General features: G+C 46.9%; 1 protein-coding gene across 1 annotated transcript in view; it reads left to right on the plus strand.

Annotated features, from left to right (window-relative positions):
- Positions 1-24,286, plus strand: part of LOC115094632 (phosphatidylinositol-binding clathrin assembly protein-like) — an 818,237-nt gene that overhangs the window by 517,076 nt on the left and 276,875 nt on the right. The window contains 1 exon segment of the mRNA XM_029607889.1: positions 6,536-6,634. Coding sequence (XP_029463749.1) covers positions 6,536-6,634 — 99 coding nt within the window.

Below are 24,286 nucleotides of genomic sequence, written 5' to 3' on the forward strand. Positions count from 1 at the left end.
CTCAGGTTGTACTGACCACAGACACATCCCACCTGGGGTGGGGGCGCCTGTGTCGTTGGCCTCTGTACGCAGGGCCTATGGACCACGCAGAAGCCGCAGTGCCTGATAAGCCACCTGGAATTGAGGGTGATCTGCTTGGCCCACAAGGTCGTCCTTGTTCGGACGGACAACCAAGTGGCCATGTGGTATATCAACAAGCAGGGAGGTACCAGATCCTTCCTCCCGTGTCAGGAGGCAGTGCAAATCTAGAGTTGGGCACTGGCATGGGGGATGCTTCTCTGAGCAGTGTACCTCGCAGGCACGCAGAACGCCCTGGCGGACCGACTGAACCGCACCTTCCAACCTCATGAGTGGTCTCTGAAACAGGAGGTGGCGGATCAGCTGTCTCTGGGGGACCCTGGACGTGGATCGTTTCACCTCTCCCAGCAACGTGAAGGTGTCCCGATAATGCTCTCTGATCAGATTGGGTGACGTGCTGCCCACGGACACATTTGCAATCCATTGGGGGACAGGCCTGTACACCTATCTGCCTCCTCCACTAGTGTTGAAGACCCTCCTGAAACTTCACCAAGACCGGGGATCCATGATCTCTATCGCCCGCATTGGCCATGACAGGTATGGTTCCTGCTTCTGCGGCAATTGGCCAGGCGGAACACGATCCCTCTGGGGTCGGTTCCAGACCTCCTCTCCCAGGACCAGGGCAGACTGCGCCACCCCAACCTCTGTGCCCTGTCCCTCACAGTGTGGATGTTGAAAGGTTGATTCTGCAACCCCTGACTGTGTCAGAGGACGTGACCAGGGTCCTGGAAGCTTCCAGGAAGCCTTCCACTCCGAAGTCTTACGCGTTGAAATGGTAGAGATTCACCATTTGGTGCGATCAGAAGGGTCTCGATCCCTTCTCTTGTCCTCTCCAACACCTACTGGACCATCTTCAGCACTTCTCGGAGGCGGGTCTTAAAACTAACTCTATGCTGGTACACCTCAGCACCATAGGAGCATACCATCACAAAGTGGACGGTTCGCCTGTCTCTATGCAACCTGTCGTGTGGCAGTTCATGCAAGGGCTTTTTCAGCTGAGTCCACTGCAGCTCCCTGCAGTCTCAATGGACCTGAATGTGGTGCTAGCCCAGCTGATGAAACCACCATTCGAGCTGCTGCGTTTGTGCACTCTCAAGCATCTGACATGGAAGGTAGTCTTCCTCATAGCCGTTACATCAGCGTGCAGGATCAGTGAACTGCATGCCTTTGTGACTTATCTGCCCTACACTAGGTTCTGTCATGACAGGGAGGTTCTGCGCAGGCACCCTTCATTTCTGCCCAAGGTGGTTACCGATTTCCATCTTAACCAGTCTGTTGTGCTGCCTACCTTCTTCCCCTGGACTGGCATGTGCTTCCCACACTGGATTGCAAGAGGGCCCTGGCCTTCTACTTGGACCGTACGGCAAGCCACAGGCTGCCCACCCAGCTTTTTGTTTCGTTTGACTCCGATTTGCTTGGTAGGGCCATTACCAAGCAGACTCTTTCCACCTGGATAGCAGACTGTATTTCTTTCTGCTTTGGTCAGGTGGGCCTGCACCTGGAGGTCACTCTGTAAGGGCCATGGCGACCTCCATGGCCTACCTTTGGGCAGTTCCGATGGGAGAGATTTGCAGGGTGGCAACGTGGAGTTCCCTCCACACTTTCACTGCACATTACTGTCTGGACAGGGATGGCCAGCAGGATAGCAGATTCGGCCAGTCTGTCCTGCTCAACCTTTTTCAGTGTGAACCCAACTCTTTCACCGGGGACCCCTGGTTTTATTTGTTCAGGCTGTCCCTGAGGTCTCCACCAGCTGGCATCTGTTTGTGTCTGTTGGTTCCCTTGAATCAGGTTTGGTCTAGAGATAGGGATTCACCCATGTGTGAGCACTACCATCCTGCTTATTCTAGGAGAAAGCGCAGTTACTTACCTGAAACAGTGTTCTCCTAGGTCAGCAGGGTTTTAGTCCTCAGGAAACCCACCCGCTGCCCCGTAGAGTTTGGTTCTCTTAGTGGGTTTTGTTTTTTCATATCTACTTACACGACTGAAGAGACCCCACGTGGATAGTGGCATGCTGGCTGGGCATGCTCAGTGTGCCAGCCAAAGTTTCTAGAAACTTTGACAGAAGTTCACCGTGTTGGGCTCCATTTGATGAAGTCACCCATGTGTGAGGAGTAACATCCTGCTGTCCTAGGAGAACGCCTGTTACAGGTAAGCAACTGCGCTTTTTTCCTGTGATGGATCCTTCTTCCAATTTTTGAATGAAGATTTTTTGGCTGAAATAGCCTTTCACTTCACTTTTTAACCATGCTGGCAATCGTTTGGCCTTCCTTCCACATTTAATGCATGGAATAAATCTGGATTGCACTTCTAAGATTGTTTACAACTACCATGTCCATTCCTGTTGAACACTTTACCTTTGGACTTGCACCATTCAGTTTTTTTTTTTCCCTTTACCCTTGCCGTGGAAGCAGAGAGCAATGTTGGAGTTACATCGAAAGTATCAGGCTTATTGGTTAAGGGTAGTAAAAGCTGCATCAGCAAGTTACTCCCATGCTTTGGTTCTCCAAACTGTAAAAGTCAGGACCCTCGGTTACTGTTTGAATCCAGTTCCCCTTTTCCCACAACTTAGTTTCATCTCCTTCTGATGAAAGTCCCTTTTGAGCTATTGTCCTCCTTTAGATTAATTTCTCCTGGAAGGTGACTTTTTTAGTGGTGGTGACTTCATCCTACAGTGTTAGAGTATCAGGCCTTAATAACCTATCCACCTTATACTAAATTCCATCTTAAAAGAATGGTACTTGCCTATATATCTTAATTTTCTGCCTAAAGTTGTCAGTCTTTCCAACATTTTTCCCAAAACCTTGTACCAATAAATGTGAACATGTTCTTCATACTCTGGGTTGTCAGACAGCTGTCACCTATCTGGAGTGGATTTAAAGCCTTAGGAAATCCAATAACTTGTATTATTTTGTCCAAATAACCCTAAAATTACTGTTTCAAGGAGAATGCACTCAATTTGGATAGTAAACTATATTGTTCACTTATACCCAAGCTGATCTGATCTCTGAAGGGCATGTGAAGGCACATAAGACAGAGCTATGGCTACATCAGTGGCCCATTTAAGGTCAACCTTTGTTAAGGAGATCTACAGAGCTATGACGTTTACGCATTTACATCACACTATTGTTTAGATGCAGACTGCCAATAAGATAGGTCTGGGCAGTCCATTCTCCAGGGTCTCTGAGGGTTATAGCCCAACACTACCACCTGTGACACTTATCCTCAGTGCTCATTATTTATTTAACTTAAGATTATTTTTTGCTTAAACAGTTTTGGAAACACATGAAAAAGTTATCCACTTTCTTAGTGAAATGATTTAAGAACATAAGATTTGCCATACTGGGTCAGTTCAAAGGTCCTTCAAGTCCAGTATACTGTTTCCAGCAGTAGCCATTCCAGGTCACAAGTACCTGGCGGAATTCCAAAGAGTTGACATTTCATGGTGCTTAACCCATCAATAAGCAGTAGATTTCCCCAAGTCCACCTTAATAATGATGTATGGACTTTTCTTCTAGGAACTTGTCCAAACCTTTTTTAAACCCAGTTATATTAACAGCTTTTAACCACATCTTCTAGCAACAAATTCCAGAGTTTAATTATGCATTGATTAAAAAAATGTTCTCCTATTTGTCTTAAATGTACAGTCTAGTAACTTCATTGTGTGTTTCCACACTCTCCCCTCAGTCATCTCTTCTCCAAGAGCGAGTGCCCACTCTCCCAACACTCGCCCAGGCACCTCTCCTGGGCGCGCGATTCACTATTTAAATTAGGGCCCGCGCTAATAAGGAGGTGCTAGGGACACTAGCGCGTCCCTAGCGCCTCCTTATTGGCGGAAGTGGTGGCTGTCAGCAGGTCTGACAGCTGACGCTTAATTTTACTGGCGTCGGTTGTCAAACTTTTTGTAACTTTTGACTTATTCCTTACCTACTGTTTATCTTTCGTTTAATTGAATTGTTACTCCAGTTATACCCTTGTTAAATGTAAACCGATCCGATATGGTTATTTACTATGAAGGTTGGTATAAAAAAAACTGTTAAATAAATAAATAAACCCGCTGACAGCCATGGGTTCGGAAAACTGTTGCCGGCAAAATTGAGCCTCCGTTTTCTGGGCCGCGGGCAGATTTTTTTTTTTTTTTTTTTTAAAGATTTTTATTTTTTTTATTTTTGGGGCCTCTGACTTAATATCGCTATGATATTAAGTCGGAGGGGTGTACAGAAAATCAGTTTTTTCTGCTTTTCTGTACACTTTCCCGGTGCTTTCTGTATTGAGGGTGAATAGCTAATAGGCTCATCAACATGCATTTGCATGTGATGAGCGCTGTTAGTTTCGAGGGGGTTGGCTGCGCATCTTCCGTGCACTATTACCCCTTACTGTATAAGGGGTAATAATAGCGCATCAAAAATGCGTGGCCAAACGGGAGCTAACGGTGCACTCGACCAAGCACATCATACTGGTTTGGCCTGTTAGTGTTTCCTCAGGAGGCACTCGTTCCATCCCCTTTATCATTTTGGTCACTCTTCTCTGTACCTTTTCTAATTTCACTTTTTTTTTTTTTTTTTTGAGATGTGATTGTAATTGCACACAATATTTGAGGTGTGGTTGGCCCATGGAGCAATACAGAAATAATATATTTAGAGTTTATTCTCCATTCCTTTCCTAATAATTCCTAGCATTCTATTTGCTTTCTTGGCCACTGCCACACACTAAGCAGAGGATTTCAATATATTATCCACAATGACACCTAGATCCTTTTCTTGTTTGGTGACTCCCAATGTGAAACCTTGAATTGTGAAGCTCTAATTTGGGTCGCTCTTCCCTATGTGCATCACTTTGCACTTGTTCACATTAAATGTTATCTGCCATTTGGATTCCCATTCTTGCAAGGTCCTCTTGCAATTTCTCACAGTTCTCTTGTGGTTTAACTACTTTGAATAATTTTGTATCAGCAAATTTGATCACGTACCTCATTCCCATCTCTAGATCATTAATAAATATCTTAAAAAAGCAGTGGTCCCAGACAGATCCCTTGGTGACTTCCCTGTTCATCTTTCTCCATTGAGAAAATTAATCATTTAGCCCTATTCTGTTTTCTATTTTTAAACCATTTCTCAGTCCATAGTAGAACATTGCCTCCTACCCATGACTTATTTCCTCCAGAGTTTCTCATGAACAACTTTGTCAAACGCTTTCTGAAAAAATTAGGTACACTGTATCAACTGGCTCACCTTTATTCATGCCTTAAAAAAAAAAGTAGCAGATTGGCAAGTCAATACTTCGCTAAATCCATTTTGGCTTTGTCCCATTAAACTATGACTTTCTTTATGTTCTGTAATTTTCTTCTTTATGATAGTTTCAACCATGTTTCTTGGCGCTGACAGGCTCACCGGAATGTAGTTTCCTGGAACCCTTTTTAAAAACTGGGGTTACATTGGCTACCCTCCAATTTTCAGGTACCATAGCTGATTTTAATGATAGTTTTCAGATTACTAATAAGTCTGCAGTTTCATTTTTCAATTCTTTTAGTACTCTGGGATATATACCATCTGGTCCAGGTGATTTGCTACTCTTTAGTTTAATTTGCCCTATTGCATATCCCAGGTTTACTGAGATTTTTTCAGTTCCTCTGAATCATGTTTAAATATCACTTCTGGCATGGGTTTCTGCCTTTCATCTTTCTTAGTAAAGATATAAGCAAAGAATTAATTTACTCTCTCTGCTATGGTCTTGTCCTCCCTTAGTGCCTCTGTTTACCTCTTGATCATCTAGTCCTCCAATGGACACCCCCTTTTTGTTAAAGTCGGCCCTTAGCTAGGGAGACCCATAGTGTGACTAGGTGATTCACCTGGTCTTCAGAGAACATGAAGTTGCTAACATGTAATCTGTATTCTCTGTATACAGGGGACTCCACCAGTTACAAGTGCCCTCCCTTTTTCCTTCTGACATAGGCTTATTAACTTAAAAACAAAACTGAGGAACACTGCTTGCATGTGGGGGAATCGCCATGCATGCCCAGAGGGATTGTCTGTTTTTTTCTAGCATTCTCTATAAATGTTTTCATCTGTTGATATCACCCTTTCCCATTAATGTGACTGGTGATTCCTGTGTCATCAGAGAACACATCTGTTAAAGGTAAACAGTTTCATTTTATCTACTAAATTTACCAAACAGTACTGTTGTAAATTTGAGAAAATTTCCTTATTGACATTAAGTAAACAATATTATACCATTGATACAACAGTGCTATCACAAACATGTTTTAAAATTGCTTTCATCCTAATTAAAAATGGGACATTTTTCTTTAGTCATTATTTGTGCCTGATTTCATGGGTATTCTTGTAACTAGAATCTACTGTGGTGTCAGTCTTGTTATACATTGTGTTGTATGGATCTATAACACCTGAATCTAGTAATCAGTGACATTTATTAAAATACTATTTGTTTTATGTCTTAGGGTTTCCTCTTCATTCAGCTCTTCTGAACACCTCATCAACAATGAATGTAGATTTTGATGCTGTATTTGGAGCAAAATCTATTATGCATGACCAACAAGGTAAAAATTGTTGAATGTAGTATGAAATAATTTCTGCTTTTTCAGGAAGATGTTGAGGAAACAAACAAAACTATATCTGCCACCTAGAACTGTAGAGTTTTGCAGTAGCTTCTATTCACATTTGTAGAGGTAGAGTAATGATTTGAAATGTTTATAATGTAGACTGTGCATAGCTTTGTCAGGTAAACATAGGTCAATACAGGGATTTTCCTGGCGTGTAGCCAGATGGACTCAGAACGAATGGGTATAGTATCCGCGTGCTAGCAGTTGGAGACGGATCTGACGTCAGCACGGGTGTATATATACCCCCACAGGAAGCGTAGCAACTTAGTAATTTCCGTCTCCAAAGCAGTTTGGAGAGCCTGCACGCTCGCTGAGCGTGTTTTCCAAATATACTTTCTATTTTCTGCATTCTACTTTCTTCAACTACAACATCGAGCCCCGCACTCCTGCGGTGATACCCTAAGGTCCCTCCCCCAGTAGAGTTTCCCGGGGTGATTTCCGTGATCCCCCGGAGGTTTAAGTCCTCGGTCCGGTGGCCGAATCGCGGCAGGGACATAGCCCCCGGGCAAGGTTCGGGTGAGGCATACGAGGCGCCTCGGTCCCGGCGTGGACGAGGCAGCGGGTGCATATCCTCAAACGCGGCGGTGAAGGTACTTGCCCTCTCCCCCCGCAGCTGGATACCGCCCGGGTTCCAGCCGGGAAGCGCCGAGGATCAGGTAAGGCGTACATCTCTTATTTCTGGTCTCCGAGGAACAGAGGATCGGCGGCGTGGCACGCCGTGGAGGGCACCATTTTGTGGGCCTTGTTCAGGTATTGAGCGCCCGTAATAGGCGCAGCTCTATGACTAAGCGCATATTATATTCCTCATTGTGCGTATTTTGCCTTATTACTGAGAGCAATACCACTGGGTGTGTATTGCTAACCGCATATTGCTGAGAGCATATTGAATGCCATTGAGCGGGTATTGCTAGCCGCATACTGCTGAGAGCCTATTGAATGCCATTGAGCGTGTATTGCTAACCGCATATTGCTGAGAGTCTATTGAATGCCATTGAGCGTGTATTGCTAACCGCATATTGCTGAGAGCCTATTGCATGTCATTGAGCATGTATTGCTAACCGCATATTGCTGAGAGCCTATTGAATGCCATTGAGCGTGTATTGCTAACCGCATATTGCTGAGAGCCTATTGCATGTCATTGAGCGTGTATTGCTAACCGCATATTGCTGAGAGTCTATTGAATGCCATTGAGCGTGTATTGCTAACAGCCTATTGCTAAGAGCATATTGCATATCATTGAGCGTATATATCGTGAGCCGCATAGGGCTAGGCGCCTGTGGTCGATATTGCTGCCGCATATTATTCTTCAGCGCCTGTTCTATTAAGCGTATATAGCTGCCGCATATTGTTATTATTGTTAAGCGCCTGTTGTATTAAGCGCATATTGCTGCCACTTATTATTAAGTGCCTGTTGGGCTAAGCGCCTATTGCTGCCGCATATTATCATTGTGTGCCTGTTGTATTCAGCGTATATTGCTGCCGCATATTATTGAGCGCCTGTTGTACTAAGCGCATATTGCTGCCGCTTATTATTATTGTGCGCCTGTTCTCTTAAGCGTATATTGTGGCCGCTTTTCATTCAGCACATACTTTTCAATGGAACAGAACGCCTCAGCGTCTTCAGCGGGGGCGCCGCCTGCCTCCGACATTAACACCCTCGGCCTCTGCTCCGCATGCCAGCTTCGAGCCACGCACAGTGAAGAACCAGACTCCCTATTTGCCCAATGTGAGGAGGCCGTGGGACCCTCGGGCCAGGACCAGTCTCAGCCACGATTTGCTGACAGTTCCCCAGGGGCTACCCCGGATTTAGCGGGCAGTCTCGACCAATCAGGAATCCCGGGGGATCTTGTACCCCGGCGATTAGAGGCTGCTTCAATTTCCTGGGTGGATCTCTTTGAGGGGATTCATGCCTTTGTACAGATGCAAACGGCTTCCCGTCCAGGCCCTGCGGTTCCTGTGGTTCCTGCGGTGGCTGTGACTGCGGCGGCTGCTGCGGATCCTGTTCCTGGACCCTCACGCCCTTATCGTGAGCGGGACCTCCCGCCGCTGGACAGCCCAGATCAGTCAGACCAGGAGGTTTCACCGGACGAGTCCGAACGCCCAGACGAGGGGGAACTTCCCCCAGGGATTGAGCCATATAGAACCATGAGGTGGTTCTTCCCTAAGGAGGATCTCTCTCCGACCTGGTGTCTCAGTGTCTGGCGGAGTTGGATATTACAGGTCCCAGCGCTACGGTACTCTCTGCGCAGAACCCCCTGCTGGAAGGTCTTCGTCCTACAGCCCGCCATTTTCCATTCTTGCAAGCAGCACAACAACTGATAGATTTAGAATGGGTGGCACCAGTGGCTTCCTTCAAAGGGGGCCGGGCCCTGACGGGCATGTTCCCATTGGCACCGGCTATCCAGGACCTGCTGGCGTGCCCTCAGGTGGACGCCTTGATTAGCGCTGTGGTCAAGCGCACTACCATTCCAGTTGAAGGGGGGACGGCCCTCAAGGAGGCTCATGACCGGCGACTGGACGCCATTCTGAAACAGACCTTTGAGGTGGCAGCTCTCTCTTTGCGGATCGCAACCTGCTGCACAGTGGTGACGCGTGCCTGTTTATCACAGGTCAGGAACAACGCTCCAGCAGCCGACATGGAGTCAGCTCTCTCATTCCTCACGGATGCTGCATCAGATCTAGTCCAGACAACAGCTAAGGGTATCTCATCCTCCGTAGCTGCCAGGAGGCAGCTCTGGATCCGGAAATGGTCAGCTGATGCGCCTTCAAAGACACGCCTCACCAGATTGCACTTTAAGGGCTCTTTCCTATTTGGCAGCGACCTTGATAAACTGGCCAGTACATGGGGCGCCTCGCCAGTGCCTAGACTGCCGGAAGATCGGTTCAGAAGGAGCCAGCGCGCCTTTCCAAGGCCCTCCAGGGGCAGGAGTTCACAGCGCTTCATTCCCTACAGGAGTCGCTACCAGGCACCTCGTCCTCAGGCCCGGAATCAGTCCTTTTGGACCAAGCAGCGCAAGAGGTGAGCAGGCCCGGGCTCAGGTCCCGGCCGCGCCTCCCAATGAGAATCCGCCGATTCATCTGTGGGACGGAGCCATAGGGGGCAGGTTAACCCTCTTCTACTCCAGATGGGTCGAGATCACGTTGGACCAGTGGGTCCTCGCCATTATCCGAGAGGGATATTATCTGGACTTTCATCATCTCCCTCCGGACAAGTTTGTGGAATCTTCATGTCCCATACACAAGAAGGCAGCATTGGAAGCTACCTTGGCGAGGCTCCTGTCCTTGAAAGCCTGGGAAGTGAATTCTGGACACTATTCTATTTATTTCATGGTACCTAAGAAAGGTACCATGAAATAAATGCCTGGGAAGTGAATTCTGGACACTATTCCATTTATTTCATGGTACCTAAGAAAGGGGGCACCTTTCGGCCTGTACTGGACCTCAAGTCAGTCAATCGATACTTACGGGTCCCGAGGTTTCGCATGGAAACTCTGCGCTCCGTCAAGACCGCAGTACAGCCAGGAGAATTCCTCACGGCATTAGACTTGTCGGAAGCCTACCTGCATATCCCGATCCTTCCGGATCATCAGCGCTACCTATGCTTCAAGGTTCTGAGTCACCACTTCCAATTCCGGGCTCTGCCCTTCGGATTGGCCACGTCACCGCGGACCTTCACCAAGGTGGTTGTCGTGGTAGCAGCGGCCCTCAGGCGGGAAGGAATTCTGGTCCATCCCTACCTAGACGATTGGCTGATCAGGGTGAAATCACGAGAGGAGAGCCATCGGACAACCGACAGAGTGCTCGCCCTTCTGGAAAGCTTGGGCTGGGTGATCAACCTCAGCAAGATTTGCCTTCAGCCTTCCCAGTCACTGGAATACCTGGGAGTACAGTTCGACACCCAGGCAGACACAGTCAGTCTCACTACCAAGAGAAAGTTAAAACTTCAGACGCGTATCCAGTACTTGATGGGCACCAGTCGGTCCATAGCTTGGGATTATCTGCAGGTTCTCGGTCTCATGGCATCCACCCTGGAAGTGGTACCTTGGGCAAGGGCCCATATGAGACCTCTACAACACTCCCTGCTCTCTCGCTGGAGTCCCCGTCTACGGAACTTTTCCACGCACCTACCTCTGCCTGCCAGAGTACGGACCCATTTACGGTGGTGGTTGCAGTCCAACCACATGAGCAGAGGGTCGAAGATGTCCTCCCTCACGTGGACTCTGCTCACCACAGATGCCAGCCTGAGCGGCTGGGGTGCACACTGCGAAGGACTTAACGCACAAGGGCGGTGGAACAGAGAAGAGTCCGCATGGAACATCAACCGTCTAGATGCTCGGGCAGTCCGATTGGCATGCCTTCGATTTGCTCACAGACTGAAGAACAGAGCAGTCAGAGTGATGTCCGACAACGCCACCACAGTGGCATACATCAACCGTCAGGGCGGAACCAGAAGTCGACAAGAATCTCTGGAGATCGCCCCACTGATGGCTTTGGCAGAGGCGAATCTTCAGGACATCTCCGCTGTCCACATTGCCGGGAAGGACAACACCACGGCAGACTTCCTCAGCAGAGAACGCCTAAATCCGGGAGAGTGGCAGCTGTCACCCACAGCCTTCCAGATGATTGTGGATCACTGGGGGATTCCGGACATGGATTTACTGGCGGACAAGTCCAATGCTCAAGTACCCAGATACTTCAGCCGCAAGCACGATCCGTTCTACCACGGAATCGATGCCCTGGTTCAGCCATGGCCTCCAGGGACTCTGCTATACGCCTTTCCTCCGTGGCCTCTGCTGGGCGCCATCATCCACAAGATTCAGAAACACCGGGGCCTAGTTCTTCTAGTGGCACCAGACTGGCCAAGAAGACCCTGGTACGCAGACATGAGAAGACTACTGGCAGGGGAGCCCCTTCCCCTGCCTCCTCTCCAGGACCTTCTACGTCAAGGTCCCATCCTCCACGAGGATCCAGCTCAATTCTCTCTTACGGTCTGGCGATTGTGAGGGCTAGACTGAAGAAACGAGGTTACTCGGAGCCCGTGATAGATACACTCCTCCGAGCTCGCAAGTTTTCCACATCCCTCACCTATGTAAGGATCTGGAGAGTATTTGAAGCATGGTGCGATGCTCATGGCACCAATCCACATGCGACCACAATTCCTATTGTTCTGGATTTGCTGCAGGAGGGGCTTCAGAAGGGTCTCTCCCTCAGCTCCATCAAAGTGCAGGTGGCTGCACTGTCTTGCTATGGTCCCAGGAGGGATGGCGAGACCATTGCCACGCATCCAGATGTGTCTCGCTTCCTGAAAGGAGTTAAGCACATTCGTCCACCACTGAAGTGGCCAGTACCTTTGTGGAACCTCAACCTTGTTTTGGATTTCCTCGCGGGATCCACCTTCAGACCACTTCGGGGCCTGTCTCTCCGTTCTTTAACCTTGAAGATGGTGTTCTTATTGGCGGTCTGTTCAGCACGCCGCGTCTCAGAGCTACAAGCACTGTCCTGCCGTGATCCCTTTCTGAGAATCACTCCAGAGGCTATCTATCTTCGCACGGTTCCCTCCTTTTTACCTAAAGTGGTCTCACAATTTCACCTTAATCAAACTATATCCTTGCCTACCACGGCGGGTTTGAAGAAATCAGAAGAAGGGCGTTTGCTACGCCATCTCGACATAGGCAGATTGCTGCCCAGATATCTGGACATGACAGAGGACATACGAAAGACAGACCATCTGTTCGTCCTGCACAGCAGGAAACGACAAGGGGAAGCGGCCTCTCGGCCCACCATCGCCCGCTGGATTAAAGAAGTTATCAGAGTAGCTTACGTGGAGGCCGGGAAGTCTCCGCCTCTACAGGTCAAGGCTCATTCTACCAGAGCACAAGCGGCATCCTGGGCGGAATCCAGGATGCTGTCGCCTGCAGAAATCTGTAAAGCGGCGACATGGTCCTCCCTCCATACCTTCTCCAGGTTCTACCATCTGGATGTCCAGGCCAGGGAGGACTCAGCATTTGCGAGGGCGGTACTACATGGTCCTCAGGCAGCCTCCCGCCCAGGCTGGGAGTAAAGCTTTTGTACATCCCATTCGTTCTGAGTCCATCTGGCTACACGCCAGGAAATGTTGAGATTACTTACCTGATAATCTCCTTTTCCTTAGTGTAGACAGATGGACTCAGCATCCCGCCCAGCTGCCTGTGCACATGGGTTTCACCGATGCAAGGTAAGCCATGTCATCTGTTTCCATAAGAGCGTACACTCTACCAGGTGTCAACGCCTTCCGGTTGGGAATGCTGGCGGTCTCCAGCTACTATCAATCGGTCAGGGGAATCCTGTTTCACTTTTCACTGAGCGTCAGTACACACATCCATAACAGCTTTTGCAAGGAAGATTACATAAGAACATAAGAACATAAGAAAATGCCATACTGGGTCAGATCAAGGGTCCATCAAGCCCAGCATCCTGTTTCCAACAGTGGCCAATCCAGGCCATAAGAACCTGGCAAGTACCCAAAAACTAAGTCTATTCCATGTAACCATTGCTAATGGAAGTGGCTATTCTCTAAGTGAACTTAATAGCAGGTAATGGACTTCTCCTCCAAGAACTTATCCAATCCTTTTTTAAACACAGCTATACTAACTGCACGAACCACATTCTCTGGCAACAAATTCCAGAGTTTAATTGTGCGTTGAGTAAAAAAGAACTTTCTCCGATTAGTTTTAAATGTGCCCCATGCTAACTTCATGGAGTGGCCCCTAGTCTTTCTACTATCCGAAAGAGTAAACTAGGTTGCTACGCTTCCTGTGGGGGTATATATACACCCGTGCTGACGTCAGATCCGTCTCCAACTGCTAGCACGCGGATACTATACCCATTCGTTCTGAGTCCATCTGTCTACACTAAGGAAAAGGAGATTATCAGGTAAGTAATCTCAACAATAATGAATTATTTACCCGTCACATTCTAGCCTTGCTCTAATTTTACAATTTTAAGTGGGTAAAGTGACATAAGAAAACTTCATCTCTTTTATTTCATTACAAAAATATATGAAGAAAAAAAGAAGTTTGCTTCTAGAGTGGTGAAATATTTAGAGCCAAGGGTCAGATGGCAAGGGGATTATAACTTGGTAGGTGTCAGGTAAGAATATTTTTGAGACTTATGGCATAATTGTTGTAGGATTTTTAGGTTACCTTTTACCTAAAGTGAGTGTTCAATGACAATGTGGGATTTTTTTTTTAATGTTTGAAATTTTGCTTGCTTTTTATTTATAATGTAATATTTAAATGTATTATATATTGTATGAAATATATTTTTCAATTTTGTAAGCGGCTGTAGACAGACTGGTTTTATAGGGCAGGATATAAATACTATAGAACATAGAACTGCTGGGAGAAATGCATCTCTAGGTATGAAATGGGCCTTGTGTATTACAAGGGAAAGTGCACGTTCCAGAGGTAGGAAACAGTTGGCAGAGGTAGTAGTCTGTGCTGGCACATGACGCACAAAGTGGTGTGATAAGTAAACTTGAATATTTGTTTTGTGCCATCTTTAATTAGAAAATTAACAATTTCATCTACATTTTTTTCCTGTTTTTCTTTTCTTCCCATTACGTGCTTTCCAAATGCCACACTGGATACTTTTTAATGGGTGAGTTTATATTCAAAATTTTACTTTAACGCATCTTTCTATAATTATTAACTTAACATTTAGAGGAGGAAATTTTCAAAACTGAGGATAGTTTGTAGGTACTATTTCCTATGGACTTTGCATCAGTTGTCAAAAGGAAAGTACAAATGTATTTTCACTTTTAAAAGCTATCTAGGGGGAAAAGTGCCCACAGAGATTTGCTGCTTTTTCTGTGGAAAACATTTTCCCTTAAAAAAAAAAAAAACCCCCAAAAAACCCACAGTTTTGAAAATGCCCTGTTCCTGCAATGAGCAGACTACTATTCATATCTTTAAAAATAGGCATGTTGATCTATGCATTTCTCACAGGACAAGCAAGATGGTAGTCCTCACATATGGGTGACATCACAGGATGGAGCCCAAACACGGAACACTTTTGTCAAAGTTTCTAGAGCTTTGAGGCACCTACTGGGCAGCTACTGCCCAGCATGGCACTAAACCTGCAGCCAGCAGGGGTTCCCCTTCAGTCTTCCAGGAATCTATGCTTATCTCTCGGATCGTCTCCTACCAGCTGTATATGACCCAGTACAAAAAGGTCTTATTCAAGCAGATACAGGGCTTTGCAGAGTCCCTGCCTCAGCAATTCCAGGAACAGCTTCAAACCCTGGTACACAAGGGTTTCGAGGCAGGGAAGCATGAAATAAGATCATCTTATGATATCTTCGACACCGCTTCCAGGGTATCTGCCACTGCTATTTCAGCAAGAAGATGGGCCTGGCTCAAGTCTTTGGACTTGCGCCCTGAAGTACAGGACAGATTATCTGATCTGCCCTGTATAGGAGATAATCTGTTTGGCGAACAGATTCAGCGGATGATGGCAGAACTCAAGGACCATCATGAGACCCTTCACCAGCTCTCTCTGATGCCCTCTGAGTATTCCTCTAAACAACCATTCAGGAAGATATTAAAAAGTCACTCTTCCGTCCAAAGAAATCCTATCCGCCACCGTCTAGAACTCGTTCCACGAGACCTTTCCAAAAGGCCCCAGTCTCATCAACCTCGTAAACAAAAGCCACAAGCAGCTCCTCAGCCGGGCCCTGCTTCCGGCTTTTAACTCCTGCATAGAGAGCAGCAGCCAGTTTCCACTGCCTCAGATACCAGTGGGAGGTCGATTGTGCCATTTCAACAACAGGTGGCACACAATCACCTCAGACCAGTGGGTCCTTGCCATAATCTCTCACGTTTATAGCCTGAACTTTCTCTCCATTCCACTGGATTCCCCACCTCTACTGACGTGGAGAACATCCGACCACTCACTACTCCTGGAACAGGAGGTCTCCCTCCTCCTCCAGTCCAGAGCAATAGAACCAGTGCCCTACTCCCAACAAGGCCTAGGATTCTATTCCCGGTACTTTCTAATCTCCAAAAAATCAGGCGGCGTTCGTCCAATTCTGGACCTACATGCTCTCAACAAGTACCTCCACCGAGAAAAGTTCAAAATGGTAACCTTGGGTTGTCTCCTCCCTCTTCTGCAAAGAGGAGACTGGCTCTGCTCTCTCGATCTCCAAGATGTGTACACACGTTGCGATAAATCCATCTCATCGCAGGTTCCTGAGATTTCTGGTAGGCCACAAGCACTATCAATATAGAGTGCTCCCATTCGGCCTGGCATCTACACCACGAGTCTTCACCAAGTGCCTCGTAGTAATAGCAGCCTTCCTCAGGACTCAAGGTGCTCACGTCTACCCCATCTAGACAATTGGTTGATCAGAGCTCCCACTCAGCAAGCTGCTCTGACATCCCTACGTCTTACTTTACACACTCTGATTTCGCTAGGATTTCTCAACTATGCAAAATCATGCTTAGTCCCATCTCAAACTTTATCATTCATAGGGGCAGACTTTGGACGCCTTGCAGGCAAAGGCATTTCTGTCTCGACAGCAAGCTCTCACTCTCATCTCTCTTGCACACCAGCTACAGTCTCTGCGCTGCCTGACTGCACACCACTTCCTCATCCTACTGGGACACATGGCGTCCTCAGTATAGGTTACTCCAATGGCCCGCTTGACTATGAGAGTCATGCAGTGGACTCTAAGATCACAATGGACTCAGTCCGCCAACCTCTATCGACCACTGTCCACATTACCGACTCACTCACAGTCTGTAGCCTGGTGGAAAAATCAGATCAATCTCCTCCAAGGCCTGCCCTTCCAGGCTCCAGACCCTCAATTCTCACCACTGATGCTTCCACCTCGGCTGGGGAGCCCATGTTGCCGATTTACAAACACAAGGAACTTGGTCTCCAGAGGAAGCCAAACACCAAATCAATTTCCTGGAGCTGCGAGCAATCAGGTATGCTCTCAGGGTGTTTCAGGATCGCCTTTCCAATCAGGTCATCCTGATTCAGACGGACAACCAGGTGGCCATGTGGTACCTCGACAAACAGGGAGGGATGGGCTCCTACCTACTGTGTCAGGAAGTTGCGCAGATATGGGCGGAGGCCCTCTCCCACTCGATGTACCTCAGGGCCACCTATTTGCCGGGAGTGGACAATGTGTTGGCGGACAACCTAAGTCGCACTTTTCATCCGCACTAGTGGTCCCTTAATCCCACAGTAGCGGACTCAATATTCCAATGTTGGGGTCATCCTCGCATAGAACTCTTTACGTCACCTCAAAACTGCAAAGTAGAGAACTTTTGCTCTCTCACTTGCAGCCAACACTCTCAGCCAAGAGATGCGTTCTCCCTCTCATGGGCAAAACCGGTCTCCTATGTGCATTTCTCGTCTACTTCCACTTCTTCTCGAAGACTCTCGTGAATTACGTCAGGACAGGGATACATGATCCTGATAGCACCTCACTGGCCTCGCCCAAGTGTGGTATCCAATACTTCAGGATCTCTCCATTCGCCAGGCACATTCCCTTGGAAAAGGACCCGCTTCTGATCACTCTGACGACGGGTGCCTATGCCACCCCCAATCTTCGAGCTTTGTCCCTGACGTCTGGATATTGAAAGGTTAATTCTTCGGCCACTTAACCTTTCGGAGCCAGTTTTCCAGTCTCCTGATTGCTTCACGAAGCCTTCCACGAGAAAAGTCTTACCTCTACAAATGGAACAGGTTTAAGTCATGGTGTTCTTCTCAATCCCTTGATCCCTTTACCTGTTCCACCTCGAAGTTTCTAGACTATCTCTGGCACTTGTCAGAGTCAGGTCTAAAAACTTCCTCCATTAGAATGCATGTCAGGTGCGGTAGCCGCCTTCAATAAAGGTGTCGGGACATTCCTATTTCGGTACAACCCCTCATAAACACGTTTTTCTGAAAGGCTTGCTTCACCTCAGCCTCCACTGCGTCCTCCGGCCCCTTCTTGGGACCTTAATTTGGTCTTAGGTCGGCTCATGAAAACTACCATTCGAGCCTCTCCAATCCTGTGATCGTCGCTTTCCTCACATGGAAAGTGATATTCCTATTGCAATAACATCTGCTCGCAGAGTTAGTGAGTTACAGGCCCTAGTTAGCTATCCGCCTTACACTAAACCTCTGCAGGACCGGGCACTACTCCGCACTCACCCTAAGTTCTTGCCTAAGGTAGTATCGGAGTTTCACATTAATCAATCCATTATACTCCTACCTTCTTTCCCAGGCCCACTCCAATCCAGGAGAACAGGCCTCTGTATACCCTTGACTGCAAACGGGCTCTAGCCTTCTATCTAGACCGTACAGCTGCCCACAGGAAAAGCACTCAATTGTGTGTCTCTTTCCATTCCATCAAATTGGGGCAGCCTGTGGGTAAGCATACTCTCTCCTCCTGGCTAGCGACTGCATATCCTTTGCTATCAGCAAGCAGGCATTCCGCTTCAAGACCGTGTTAAAGCACACTATGTGAGGGCCATGGTGACTTCAGTAGTGCACCTACGCTCGGTGCCGCTTCCTGACATTTGCAGGGCTGCTACCTGGAGTTCTCTCCATACCTTTACAGCCCATTATTGCTTAGACAAGGCCGGAAGAACAAGATTCCATCTTCGGCCAGTCTGTCCTTGCGCAAGACGTTTTACAACTTAATGTACCAACACCCTTCCGCCTGCCCGTTAGGGTTCAGGATGCCCTCTACCAAATTCTACCCCAGTCCCTTGTGCCTATTGCACATCTTGGGTACATTTGGTGCATTTCTCAGACATCCTCAGCTCGGTACTCACCCATATGTGAGAACTACCATCCTGCTTGTCCTGTAGAAAGCAAATGTTGCTTACCTGTACAGGTGTTTCTCACAGGACAGCAGGATGTTAGTCCTCACAGAAAACCGCCCGCCGCACCGCAGTGTTGGGTTCGTTACGTTTTCTTATTTTATTTTTCGGCACTTCCTGTAGCTTTAAACAAGACTGAAGGGGGACCCCTGCTGGCTGCAGGTTTAGTGCCAGTTGGGCATGCCCAGTAGGTGCCAGTCAAAGTTCTAGAAACTTTGACAAAAGTGTTCTTTGATTGGGCTCCATACTGTGATGTCACCCATATGTGAGGACTAACATCCTGCTGTCCTGTGAGAACACCTGTTACATGTAAGCAACATTTGCTTTACGTTTACCCATGTATAGCTTTATTGACCCAAGTAAAATGGCATTAGAAAATTGCCCTCATAATTAAAATTTTTCAACTCTGATACATTAGTATTTTTGACCATTAGTGTTTTGCATTCATAATTCCACTAACATTTTTGCTGCAATATTTTTCAGTTTTAAAGGCATATTAATTTTATTTGCCTTTGCTGAAATTCATTATTGTGAGTGCATGTGGGATTTAAAAAGTTACTTTGCTTAACATTTTTTTTTTTTTTAGCTCTGACCATTTCTGATGAGTTCTGAATACTGTGTTTCTGGCTGATCTTTGATGCTTTCTTAGGGTTAATCAGGAAAGTAACTCAGAAATGTATTCTCTAAAGACCAACTTGTCATCAACTCACACAATTGGGTCATGTTACCATCTCGTTGCTAAATGGACAGAATTTTTCTGAGATTTCTGTAAAAGGCAAAAGCTTTTCAGTGTCAATGCACAGTAGTTCCCGTGCTGCAGCAGCCCCTGGGCTCCCATCAAAGACAATCAAACATGTTTCTTCTTCCTGTATCTCCATAGAGCTTCAGAAGAAGTTTTCTTATATGGTTTCTTAATTTTTTTGTGGCTTTTCCTCTAAAATCCCCTAAGTAGCTTTTTCCCATTTTGTAACTTATATTTTGTTCTTCGATTCTGCTAAGACAGCCGGACACTTCACCACAGTTGTGCCCGGTCAAATTTTTCTTCTCTTCAAACTGTCTCATATCGAAAGGAAAGATTTTTTTTGGGGGGGGGGGGGAGCGGGATTTTTTCGTCTCATTGATTTTCCTCTGTGATAAAAAAGCTGGCCAGCAGCTTCAAGTTGTGTCCCAAGTATAAACAAAAGATGACCTAAACTGATAATCACAGACTGTTACAAATGTTTTAGACAAGGCTAAAATGGTTTGGGCCTGGAAGGATAAGTTCCAAGCCTTCCTTGTGGACAAACTTTAATCCAGCTCCTCAGCACTGGCATTGAAGACTCAACTCAAGGACCAAGGAGCCACACTAATCATTGTCACCTAGGCCATGCTGAAGGTGCCTCAACCTGAGAATACGCCCAGAATTCGACCGGAAATTCACTCCCCCTTTTGAGTTGAGACCAAGGCTCGGAACCCTTGAGTAAGGCACTAAAGAATGTGTGAGGGAACTTCAAATGGAGGCTTTGAAGCATTGATGTTGCATTTTGCACATTTCTGAGAGCCAAGTAGTGCAAGAGGTTATATACTATCTAAAGCAGCTGCATCTGGAAGTGAACTGTATCTCAAAGGCACAGACACTGCTACAGCAGTCTTCAGAGTTTGTTAGAGGCCTTCAACAACCTCGAAATAGCATTAGAGGGCATCCAGTCTCCTATAGGGCTGACCTTAGAAAACTAAAATATCATGTGATAGGTGATGTCTTATTGTGGATTGGTAACTGGTTAAAAGAAAGCAGAGGGTGACAGAGGGATACAATTGGAAAAATATACGTTTTATTGCTGGCAGATAACTTTGAGGTATATAAGAAACCCTACACTTTAAAGGTTTATATGTATAAACAGTTTAAACATGAAAGACAGAAAGCAGAGAGTAGGACTAAATGGTCAGTTTTCCCAATGGTGAAAGGTAAATAGTAGCGTACCCCAGGGATCTGTGTTAAACCTTTTTGATAATGATCTGAAAAAGAGAGCAACAAGTGAAGTGATCAAATCTGCAGATGGTACAAAAATATTCAAAGGAGTTAAAACATAGGCAGTGTGTGAGGAACTGCAGAAGGACCTTGCAAGACTGTGGAACTGAGCATCTAATGGCAAATGAAATTTTATTTTGGACACATACAAAGTGATGCACATAGGGAAAAATAATCCAAATTATAGGTACACAGTGCTGAGTTCCAAATTAGGAATAACCACCCTGAAAAGTGATCTTGGTCACCTTGGCCAGTATGTTGAAATCCTCAGCTCAGTGGTTAGAAAAGCAAATAGAATGTTAGGAATTCAGAAAGGAATGGAGAATAAAACTGTAAATATCATAATACCTTTTTATAGATCTTTGCTATGACAGTACCTTGAGAATTGTGTGTAGTTCAGTCACCCTATCTTAAGAAAGATAAAGCAGAGTTAGAAAAGATATAGAGGAGGGCAACAAATAAAAGAGATGGAACAGCATCCTTATGAAGAAAGGATAAACAGGTTAGGTTTTTTCAGAATGGAGAGAGAAGACACAGCTGAAAGAGGATATGTTTATAAAATCATGAATGGGGTGAAACAGGTAAATGGGAAATGGTTATTTACCATCTCAAATAATACTAGGACTAAGGGACACTCCATGAGAGTAGCAGGTAACAGGTTTAAAATTAAATTGGAGAAAGATTTTTTCACATCATGTACAATTAAACTGTGGAATTTGTTGCCTGAGCACATGGTTAAGGCATTTATTATAGTGGGATTTAAGAGGTTTGTGCAAGTTCCTGGAGGAAGTGTTTATAAACAATTAGCCAGGTGGACTTAGAGAATCCACAGCTTATTCCTGGGAGTGATCAGTAACAGACTAGGTTCTCTCTTTGGCATTTCTTAATGACCCAGATTGGCTACTGTCTGAGACAGGATGCTGAGCTTGATGGATGTTTTTCTGATCCAGCATGGCACCATTTATGTTCTTAAGATTAGTGCTGTCATCAGCAATTTTCAGAGCTGAACTGGATAAGAGGACCTCAAAGGTGTTTGCTTGAGGACACAACCACATTGAGCAGGGACTGTCTTTTTGTATGTTTGTACAGCGCTGCTTATCCCAGGACAAGCAGGATGCTAGTCCTCACATATGGGTGACATCGGTAATGGAGCCCTATGTACGGAAAAACTTCTTTAAAAGTTTCCCTGAAACTTTTGAATGGCACCGGAGTGCCTACTGAGCATGCCCAGCATGCCATGATATTCCCTGCCACAGGGGTCTCCCTTCAGTCTTCTTTTTTCCGCGAAGCCGTTAGCATCGCGGGATAATTGAAGTCCTGAGGTGAATTTCACCTAGCGAAAAAAAATTCGTATTTTCGGAAAAAGGTTACTCCGTCCGCAGGGGTTTCCCTTCTTATAACTTTTTCCGTTTTCGATTCCCGGCCGGGAACGATATTTTTGGGCTTATTGCCGTCGACGGCTGTCCGGCGCCATGGCCTCGGGCTTCAAAAAGTGCCCAAACTATGTGAGGACTATGTCAATTACCGAACCTCACTTCGAATGTGTTCTTTGCCTAGGCAAAGACCACAATATCCAAACATGTAAATCATGTGCGGAAATGACAGCAAAAGGTCGTCGTCTTCGGGCCGAAAAGATGGAGCAGTTATTCAACATCCAACTGCTTCCAAGGCCCTCGACCTCAGCGCAATCTTCTCCATCCGCTTCAGTACGTCAACTAATCCTGAAGCAGAAACGTCCGGAGGCGGGAGATGCCTCAACGCCGTCCCCTTCGGTGTCTTCAAAAGCATCGACCTCGGGGAGCGAAAAGCAGAAAGAAAAGCACCGCCACCAGCATCGGAGACGCCAGGTAACGATGACCGAGAATCCATCGGAAGTCACGGCCTCGCCAGCAAAGAAACCCCGGACAGGGACTGAGGCTCCGAGGCCTAGTGAAGGGCGATCCCCACCGATATCGGTGACTGGCTCCATACCTCCTCAGGGCTCTGAGGTAGTATTGGCATCGCCAACACCGCCTCCCTCCACAGCTGCTCTGTTATCACCAGCTGTGAGAGCGGAACTTGACGCCTTTATTCGTCAAGCGGTGCATCAAGCTCTACGCGAAACAACTCCACCGATGCCCGTTCCATCACCGACAGAGCCAGCACCATCGATGCCGCAGACACCGACGAGGGCACGGGAACCGGCATCGATGCCTACTCCGGTACCCTCCACCGATGCCACAGGTACCTCCATCGATACCTCCATCGGTACCACCGATTCCTCCATCGGTGCCCACACCGATACCTCCGATGCCAGCACCGGTGCCCAAGGAGGATATATCCGGGTTACATCCAGTTTTCACCAAACTGGACACATTACTGGACATCCTCACTAAGAAGATTCCAATGGAACTGATTCCAGGCCCTTCTGGAGTACCAAGACCCCCAAGGCCTCGTTCTCCAGTCTTACCATCTCGTCCTGGGCAGCCAATCCCTCATCACACACATGAGATTCCTGTAGACACCAGCTCTGAATTTTCTTCTGATGAGGAAATATTTTCAGAGCCTTCTCCGCCAGATGACCACAGGAAATCGCCTCCTGAGGACCTCTCTTTTACCAACTTTGTTAAAGAGATGGCTGACACCATTCCCTTTCCCATTCAAACAGAGGTGGATGCATGTCAGAAGACCTTGGAAGTCCTCCAGTTTGTGGACCCTCCCAAGGAGATGCTAGCAGTCCCGGTCCATGAGGTGTTCCAGGAACTGCAATATAGGATTTGGGAGCATCCGGGTTCAGTGTCTGCAGTTAATAAAAGAGCAGAATCAACGTACCTAGTGCAGCCTATTCCAGGGTTCCAGAAAATACAGTTGCCCCACCAATCAGTGGTCGTTGAATCCGCCCAAAAGAAAGCAAAGCGGCAAAAATCCCACTCCTCTGTACCACCTGGGAAAGAGAGTAGGCTTTTGGATAATCTAGGAAGAAAAATCTTTCAAGGTTCAATGCTGGTTTCAAAAATTTCATCTTACCAACTGTACATGAACCAGTACCAAAGGAACCTTTGGAAGCAGGTTCAGGAACTCTCTCTCTCTCTCTCCCTGAGCAATATCAGGAATCCTTACAGGACATAGTTCATAAAGGCCTTGACTCTGGTAAACACGAGGTACGAGCAACTTACGATTGTTTTGAAACTGCTGCAAGGCTATCAGCATCAGGTATTGCAGCAAGAAGATGGGCATGGCTCAAAGCCTCTGATCTGCGCCCAGAGGTTCAAGAACATTTGGCAGATCTACCTTGATTAGGGGACAATCTCTTTGGTGAGAAAATAAAAGAAGCTGTGGCAACCCTAAAGGACCACACTGAAACCTTGAAACAGTTGTCGTCCCAACCACAAGAGTCTCAGCCTTCTGCCAGGAAATTTCCAAGGCGTGACACTCGACGGCCTTATTATCGCCCACGTCGATATTACCCCCCAGCAGGTAGGCCAAGAGCTAGCCGCCCAACGCAACGCCAGCAGCCTAGACAAAGGCCTGCAAGGGCTCAACCACCTCCACAAACGGCCACTACATCTGGTTTCTGAAAAGCCCCAGAGAGCAGCAGCCAGTTCAACCCGTTCCCAGAAACACCAGTAGGAGGTCGCATACAGTACTTCCACAACAATTGGACCTCCATCACCACCGACCAGTGGGTGTTATCCATCACAACTCACGGTTACAGGCTGGATTTCTTAACTATCCCAATAGAAA

Source organism: Rhinatrema bivittatum, chromosome 6, assembly GCF_901001135.1.
Source record: "Rhinatrema bivittatum chromosome 6, aRhiBiv1.1, whole genome shotgun sequence".
Classification (NCBI taxonomy): domain Eukaryota; kingdom Metazoa; phylum Chordata; class Amphibia; order Gymnophiona; family Rhinatrematidae; genus Rhinatrema; species Rhinatrema bivittatum.